Below are 9,208 nucleotides of genomic sequence, written 5' to 3' on the forward strand. Positions count from 1 at the left end.
TTTCCTCATGCACCTTTGTCATCTTAATGGTTGTTTATGTATATGGGTATGTCGTGTGTACATGAAACACCTTTTTGTTTTGTAAAGTATGTGGTTATAATTTGTTTTATTATCTGTTGTCTACATTGGAATTTCATTATGTATTGGGAGTTATTTTGTATCTGTTCTCATGTTTTGTATAGTTGTTTTACCCCTTATACGTATTAACTTAATCAAAAGTTCACATAATAAAATATCAGTTATAAAGTCTCAAAATGTCCATACACTCTCGTCCCTTTCTCAAAGACTAACATTATTTAATCAAGAATGTCTAACTACTGTCCTATCACAATTCCAAATCATCTTCCAAATATACAGAGGAAGATGTTTACAAACTGCTGGAATTTTTAATCGACAACATATTTGTCCAGTGTGGTGGACGTGTTTTTCAATAAACGGTCGGCATTCCAATGGGAACAAATTGTGCTCCTTTACTTCCTGGCATATTTCTTCACTCTTATGAGGCTGACTTTATAGCTGATTTGATCAGAAAGAGAGAATATCGTTTGGCTAGATCCTATAATCTCAGTTTCCGCTATATAGATGACGTATTATCTTTAAACAATTCTGATGTCGGGGATTTGATACATCGCATCTACCCAAAAGAACTTGAGATGAAGGATACTACAGACACTGTGAATTCAACCTCATATCTTGACCTACAATTAGAAGTCGATGGTAAAGAGGTAACTATTGACCAAAATTTACGACAAACGTGATGACTTTTCATTCAGAATTGTCAACTTTCCTTTCATCTGTGGCAACATCCCTTCGGCTCTTGCGTATGGAGTGTTCATATCACAACTCATACGTTATGCCAGAGCTTGCCGAAACTACGCAGACTTTTTGTATCGCAAGAACTCTAACAAATAGGCTTCTGGAACAGGGTTATGTTGCTACAAGAATGAAGTCATCACTACAGAAGTTTTATGGTCGTCATCATGAACTCGTGGATCGTTATGATGTATCCATCAGCACCATGAAAACTGATTTTTCAACGGGTCATAGTTTACCTTTCGTCGTTTGTCTACCCCGGACTTGACTTTTTTATGAGCAACTCGGCGGGTGTTTCTAGAAAAGCAGAGGATGCTTACCCTACCGGTGCACCTGGTCCATGCTCCCAGTTTTTAGTGGAGTCCGAATTGCTCATTTACTTTTGTTACTTTGTATGTATGATTTTAGTTACTTTATGTTCTTTGTTGTGTATGTCCGTTTTCCATGTCTGGTCTTTGTCCCTGGATTACATTCTTTTGATTACCGCTATAACCTTGGTTCCCTTGATTACTCTTGGCACTTAGAACTTCATTTCATTTCGAATTTGACACAGTGGTCATCACAGCACTAAGATATGCGATAAAAGAGATGACTTTAATTTTCATATAAATTTTCCTTACCATAGCAGCATTATGCCTTCATCTCTTACGTATTTAAAATTTATTCGCCAAGCTGGAGCAATTACTAACTACTCTGATTTCCTTGAATGCCATAAAATCTGCATAACAGACTCCTGAATCAGGGAATGCGTTTTAAAGGGTTTCTTACAAAATATCAGTTCTTAGTTGAAAAATACTCAGTTTCTTCTAACACAATAAGTAATAAATGTTTTTTTGTAAAATGTTCTTTGTGCTGATGTGACCACTGATTTACCGATTATGACAATTGATGATGAATTGGAAAAGTGTTCTGTAATTTTGTTGTTACCCTTATTTCCAACCCTTCGTATGAAACATGTTCTATCTGTCCTAATTTTCTTTTTAAAAGTTGATGAATAATGTAAGTTTTCTTTTCTTTTACATACTTTTCGATTTTTATTCATTGATGAAGTTGAAATATATGACGAGAGTGTTTGATTTCTGGTAACACCAAAAACGTATATGTATTTAAAAAAAAATACGTTTTTGTTAACTGACATAAACAGAGCAGATCTGTGACCTGATAAAATCCATTGAAAAAACTACGTATTGCAGTCTGGTTTCAAACTTTCTATATTTATTTTCCTGTTTACCGTGTATGTCATAGGAAATGATGGAAAAAAACATACATATATGAAGGAAAATCCAAAATAACCCTAAAAATCGACTAAAATCACAGAATTATAATAAGGTAAACACAATTATCGGTAAAACGAAAATAATGAAAGATGTCCAAAAACCTGTTGTTGAACCCGAAAATACCGTTTATCAAGAAAAAAACAGATCATCAATGTGTGATAGTAGAGTTATGTTTACTAGCGACACGTTTATTGATGGTTACAACCACCTAACGTCTAAGTAATGACAATAATAGGGACAACATATATGTGCCTAAAACATTTTGTTCATAAAGTGATACTCTCTAGCTTACCATTTCTATAAAATGGGTTTTTGATTAAATGCAATAATCAGGCTGATACCTTTTTTTTTCAGTATGTCGTGTACGTTTTTATAACTTTATTTCAAAGCTTCATTATGTTTATGTATAGAAATAGGGCAATTGTTTAAAGGTTTTAAACTAAATATAAATAAAAAACTGATACCTCATAGATTATATCTTAAATGTGGACGCCGTTTATATAACTGAAAATGCTTTTAAGTCCTGCAAGTATTACTCAAATATATGAATACACTTATATGTGAAGCATATGACCGCTTTATATTTTAGTGTATCTATACATAGATTTCCGGTATTGATCTGACAGGAAATATTTTATGAAAATATAACCAAAAAAAAATAATGGCGTTTGTACGGGGTAAGGCGTACAAAAATTTCTCTTTCAGCATGTTTAAGTAGTTAACAATTGCACAACTTATCTTCTTTTTTTATATAAATAGTAATTTTTTTCGAGAGTAAACTGTTTAAATGAGAAAAAAATATTACCATCATTTGTTTGAAAAAAGACAGTTAATAGACAGTAATATCTTACTTTAAAAAACGGCTCCAGTAATGCGCATTCTGACAATTTTCTGTTCACAGGGAACATTCTGTTGGTTTTCCTGATCCAGCGAGGTAAAAAGAAACTTACTTTTCGTTAACTAATCAGCAATTTTACTTTCATTATTTTAACAGACCTGTGTTAAACCTTTCCGTTTAAAATATATTAAGATAAATCAGTTACCATGCGTTGATTTTAGAAAAGTAAAATGGTAATAGGATAATTAATTGGATAGATTGAGTAACCAAAAATGATCTACTGTGCCGAAGTACGTCTAGATCTATGGAGTGTGATGAACTTGTTCCGCAAACAAATTATATGGCCAAGCTATATCAATATTTTCTTATTCAAGGTAACCAATTATCATATTTGTATTTTCCATAAATTATTGCTATTTTCATTACAAATCTTGAAACTTTGAGATTGGCAGATTGATGTAATTGTTGTAACCTTGGCGGTAAAAAGTCCATAAGTGAAATAACAGAATTCATTTCATAGTGTGATTTATCGAAGTATTTACATACAGAACATTCCATAAACCACTGCTATTCATATGATAATAAGGAAGGGTCTTGCATGTCCTAAGGTGTTTTGTTGTTGGTATGTTGTAATTCTAAATATCATTAGCTTGTGTCATTAATCCTATTTCATTAAATCACTGCTCAAAGTTGACTCCTTGTTACCAGCAATATCTCTAAAACTGTAAATAATTTCAGTTTCGTAAACATTATACTCATAATAAAAACATATGAAAATGACAATAAATTGTGCCATTGTGTCCAAAAGTTATAGTGTAAATACAAATAAAACTCTTTTTTACATACATTCAAGCATTTATGTCGTCCAGTTTGCATAGAACAACTATATTACGGCGTGCCAGAGGAAATTCTGTTATTCTGCAATGCCATTGTAACTGCACCCAAAGCGATGAAAGATGGCGTAAAGACGGAGTTATACTCTCGTCAGGATCTACAGTCGTCAATCACACAGGTTGGACAAACAGGTTATCAATACAAAGTGAACCTTTCGTAGGGAAATACGACCTACAGATAGCTACAATACGACCAGATGACACCGGAGAATACGTTTGTGAAATACAAAACGGACAAAACTTCTTCACAGAAACAGTCACGTTGATTACTTATGGTTTGTATACTACTAATACTCGACGTAATTTCAATCCCGTTTTAACCATTTTATTTATTTTTTTTTTTTTTGTTGTTGTGCGAATACACTTTAAAAACCATCCACAGCAGTTACAATTCATATGTTTTTATCAAAAAGAATTATATAACACATATATTCCATCGTAATTCCAAGGCGACACACTTTTGACAATTAATGATGATTAGATTATATTCTACACAAATGTTTATTGATTCCCAGCAATATTACAATTAGGAATTGTATTAGAAAAAGTAATCAAGGGAACCAGGGATATAGCTGTAATCCAAAGAATGTAATCCAGGGACAAAGACCGGACACGGAAAACAGACATAGTATACCAATAAGCTAAGGTCAAACTTAGACATAACATATGGATACATTTTACTTTCCAATCAAGCAGAACTCTCATCAATTACCAAACACAAAACTAAAATGACACTATCATTAACTTATCTGATTCTCTTGGTTACGAAATACTGATAAATGAACACAATTTTGCCTGTTCTATCTATTTAAGGGTTGAAATTTTCATGAGCCGTCAAAGGTTAAACGTCAACTATAAACAAGGTTATATTTGCAACGAACAAAATGTTTCACATGTACAACTTGTATAATACAAAAACATGTTAAAGTTCTTCTCGTTTCACAATGTGTCAACTAATGTGTTCTGTTTGTAGAAACTACAACTTTTGATGAAAAATCGGAGAGAATTTTAGCAAGAACTACTGGTATGAAGAAAATATGTTTAAATTATAAACTGAATTAATTGGTTCAAGCGTATTATGTCAACCAGATATCAAGTAAAATTTAAACGTTTTTTTTTATTTTAAATACGCCTGCTATCACTATAGCCACTATGCAGTGAAACAGATAACGTACCAAATTATTATTGCAGTCAAAAGAAGGTACACGATTTGAAATTATCCTTCTATATTTTTTTTAAATATGATTTGATTGATTAACTAATTGATTCGTTTTATGTTAAATATTTATGCAATTGAGGACGAGAGCAGTTGCATACTTTGACGAAGATATTGAGAAATCTTCTGAATGTGACTTTTAAACATACACCAAACGCCCAATATTCATCTATATCAACAAAGAGTTATGTGTAAATATTTTTTTTCGACAGTTCTTCATTTTTACTTTTCCCAGAGAATATATTTCACAATTTTGCTATGTTTAAAAAAAAGTAATATTTTGGCAAATGGGTGAACATAATAGAGAATTTGACATTATTAAGAATGTGATTCATAATCAGAATACAATAGCTTCTTGATATTTAAACCCGTTATACTTCTATTCCCCTTACTCGGGATTGTCATCTTTCTTTTCCTCTGTGGCAAAATCCCGTGTATGGAATTTTTATTTCACAGCTTATGCGTTATGCCGGAGCCTGCCGTAACTACGCAGACTTTTTGTATCGCGCTATACTACTTACAATTAGAATTCTAGAAAAGAGTTATGTTGCTACAAGAGTGAAGTCATCACTATAGAAATTTTATGGTCGTCATCCATCTGCATCATGAAAATCGATTTATTCACCATGTCATAGATTTCCATACCTATTTCGTCTACCCCAGCCTTGTGTTTTTATGAACGAATCGGCAGGTGTTACTAGAAAAACAAAAGACTCTTATTCTACCGATGCATCTGGTCCATGCTCCCAGTTTTAACTGGTGTTTGCGTTGTTCATTTAGGTTTATTTCTTGTACGTGTTATTTTTTGGTAATTTCATATTCTTTGTTATGTGCGTCTGTTTTCCCTCTTTATTTTTTATCTCTATAATGGATTCTTTTGATTTCTGCTCGAAAGTTTGTTGTTATTCCAAAACTGATCAAACTTATCAGTCACTTTAACATCTGCGTGATAGTTATTGATATCAAATCTTAATTGTAGCCTAATACAGTTTTGTTCGAATAAAGAAACGCCTTCATATAAGATATCATTAACAAATAACGTAAATGATTTGACACACTTCTCCTAATGCTAGTATCAATAGGTTTTATTGGTTTATCATGAATAATCTTAATTTGTTATGTTCATGCGTTGTCATGATCAGGACAAAATCTTCACGAGGACAAACAAGCAACTTCTAACACGACCGCTAAGGATCAGAGTAAGTATTTCACAACAAACGAATACTAATTTTATGGTTTTTAGGTCGAATCATTCCATTACCCAAACGATTTACTTATTGCAGATCTTGATGAAGACAAACAAACAACCTCCTACACTACCACAAAGGATCCGCGTAAGTATTTTACTGTAAGATAAACAAAGTATGACCCAAGTCGTCAACCTACTGTGATTTAAGCGAAATTGGAAGTTTGAAAGTTTGAATAAATAAGGCTTATACAGCAAACAAGAATCAAAATGACAGGATACCTTAGTCTTATACTTTATTGATAATATATTTCACATTTTGGAATATCAGTTAAAAAAATAATTCATATGTTCGAATGATTCCATTACCGAAAAGATTTTCTTTTTTTGCAGATATACTTGACAAACACGGAAAACCAATAACTCCATATATTTTCATTGTAACCGGGTTATTTGTTGTACTCTTCCTGTCGATTGGATGTAACTCTGCGATACAAAGATATAGACAAAGAGAACACAATATCAATACTGGAGTTATAGGAAACATCAATCAACATGTTGGCAACAATAGAAACGAACAAAGGAGAGACAATATTCAGTTTTTTTATAGAGAAAGGAACAATGACATTCCAATGCATGGACAACTACATGTCACTATGAACATACATGATGAACCGCCTTTACATGATCAATACTATGAAGATGTAGATAATGAATCTAGTATACAACACAATAACCAAAGAGATCTTCCTTTGAACATTTCTGCAGATATTGACTCTCGATCAACAAATTCTGCCAATTCTTACCTTCAGGTGGTTGCTGAAAATAATGCTCAATCATATAATGTAGTCCTTAACGATTTAAATAAGTCAACAAATGGACAAGGTATCGTAATATTTCAAAAAGATACACACATTTCAAATATAGAAAGAAAGGGCAGTCCGCAACAATATATGTCATTACAATTTTCTAATAAAGATCATGCTAAAGATTACAGCACAACTAATCCAACGGATTTTGATATCGCGTCTGTGCTGCTTCAAAAAACAACTATTCCGACAAAAAGAGCTTCATGTCCTTAAAAGGGAAGTTAAAGCGATTCTAGACCGAATATAAATTTCAAATTGTACTGTTCTTTCATTAATATGTGATTTAAACTATCTCTCCACTCAATATGGTTAAATTTAGATTTTCAACATGCAGGCATCAGTGAAGATGTTAAAATTCAATTTTTGTCAGAGACTAGATAACAATTTAAATGAAGATTGGGCTGAAATATGTATGTAAACCTGCAATTTGAAAAATGGTGGAAAACCTTTTGCCATATGTAATCAACGAAAAATGGTTGAATAGTCAAGTGAAATTTTAAATCATAAGCTTAGAAAAGAAGAAAAAAGTAAATAACGAGATCACTTGTAGAGTTAAACTATTCTTAATATGCCGAGAGTGAGTTACAAAATATGACGAATAAAAAAGATAAAAAAATAAAGCTGCAGGAAATGATGGCATTTACGTTTAATATGTTTGATACTGTATTTTACTTGTTATAGATTTTTTTTGCATATTTCACAAAGCACTTCAACAACATTGCAAAATATGGTATAGTGGAAGTATCTACTTAATTTGTAGTTTGGGAACTAGAATTGTTACAATTCATTGTATATGTTCATTTCTACTAATATTACATCAGTTTGATAAAAAAAAATAAATTGTGTTGAAGTTGATTTATTTCCCTATACGACGCTAACGGAACAGACACATATTAGAACAACGGATGTAACAAATTAGAAATTGGAATAGGCAAAATAGAAAATGATAGCTTTTTTCTTTGTTGTGTATGTCTGTTTTCCATGTCTGGTCTTTGTCCCTGGATTACATTCTTTTGATTACCGCTATAACCTTGATTACTTTTTCATTTTAAACTGGAATATCGAAGTTTGCTATTTCCATGTTCAGATGATTATTTGTGCCTGCATTATCTTCCTATTGGTTATCAGAAAGCTGATTTATGAAGAGCAAATTTTTAATGTTTTGTCGATCTTAACTAACCTCTCTATTTCTATCTCATTCAAAAATACTGTCAATATGCTGAGGTAAAACAGACTGTTTATGTTTGTTTATGAAATACATTATATTGAGTGAACCCTTAAAGAACTAGGAATTGCTGGTACATCTGGCAAATCCTACTTGGCTTTTATAGGAAGAAATCATTAAAATTTATAATTTCATTTGGAATTTCTGCAATTGATGAAAAAACTTGCTTCCATTGTATAGCACACCTTGACTTCATAACTTTCCATACGAACAGCGTTTAACTTAATGTTCTTGTGACACTTGCCTTGCTGAATGTGGAATTAATCAAATAGGGAATTCAAAAAAAGTTGATATTCAAGTCTCATAATTATATTTATTAGCTATGAAGATGACGTTTTTTTCAATGAACTATTACCGATTTGGTGATTAACTGTATCTAATCTATTCCAAAGAACTTGTAATTAACGATAATACAGAAAAACCTACGTCGCACCAGTAGCTTGACTTTCATCTCAAAATATACAACTGAGGTTCTTTTATCAACAGAACTTTACGACAGACGTATTATCCTTATAAATTAAAACATTCCCACTCGCGTTTTCCCTTTTTGATATCCCCAACTTCTTTTAGCATTTCGGTATTTTCTATTCATTATTATTGTAGCGAACATTTGTAAAAAGCCAAAACTTGAGCATGCAAGCGTTCATCTTGGCAAGAGTCCTGAATGTGATGTCAATAGATTTTCCTCGATTCGAACGAGTATGAGTAAATGTACTCTTTTATAGCCTTTCATGATTCGTTTTATTTGAGACAGGATATTGAAAAAAACTATTCACTTTGTTGTTTCAGTAAAGCGACTATGTTCTTTTATCACAATTGTCGGGGAGTTAATATAATCTTCGTGAACTGCAATTATTTCATTTTTGGAAAATAATAATGATACAAGGAAGT

The 9,208-nt window shown here is 32.0% G+C and overlaps 1 protein-coding gene across 1 annotated transcript; it reads left to right on the forward strand.

Moving 5' to 3' along the window:
- Nucleotides 1-2,690: 2,690 nt before the first annotated feature.
- LOC148602128 (uncharacterized) lies at nucleotides 2,691-7,987 on the forward strand. Its single transcript, XM_088554740.1, has 6 exons — nucleotides 2,691-2,767; nucleotides 2,992-3,024; nucleotides 3,782-4,096; nucleotides 4,795-4,845; nucleotides 6,321-6,371; nucleotides 6,617-7,987. The coding sequence occupies exons 1-6, from the start codon at nucleotides 2,752-2,754 to the stop codon at nucleotides 7,303-7,305; spliced, it is 1,155 nt and encodes a 384-aa protein (XP_088410866.1). The 5' UTR covers nucleotides 2,691-2,751; the 3' UTR covers nucleotides 7,306-7,987.
- Nucleotides 7,988-9,208: the final 1,221 nt, after the last annotated feature.

This window comes from Perna viridis, chromosome 12 (assembly GCF_037379345.1).
Source record: "Perna viridis isolate PV_CMFRI_1.1 ecotype Kerala chromosome 12, ASM3737934v1, whole genome shotgun sequence".
Lineage (NCBI taxonomy): Eukaryota > Metazoa > Mollusca > Bivalvia > Mytilida > Mytilidae > Perna > Perna viridis.

Excerpts from the sequence above, each read along its gene's own strand:
- LOC148602128 (XM_088554740.1), top strand. Across the intron at positions 3,025-3,781 it reads GGTTTTCCTGATCCAGCGAG|CATTTATGTCGTCCAGTTTG; the intron begins GTAAAAAGAAAC and ends CATACATTCAAG. Across the intron at positions 4,097-4,794 it reads AGTCACGTTGATTACTTATG|AAACTACAACTTTTGATGAA; the intron begins GTTTGTATACTA and ends TTCTGTTTGTAG.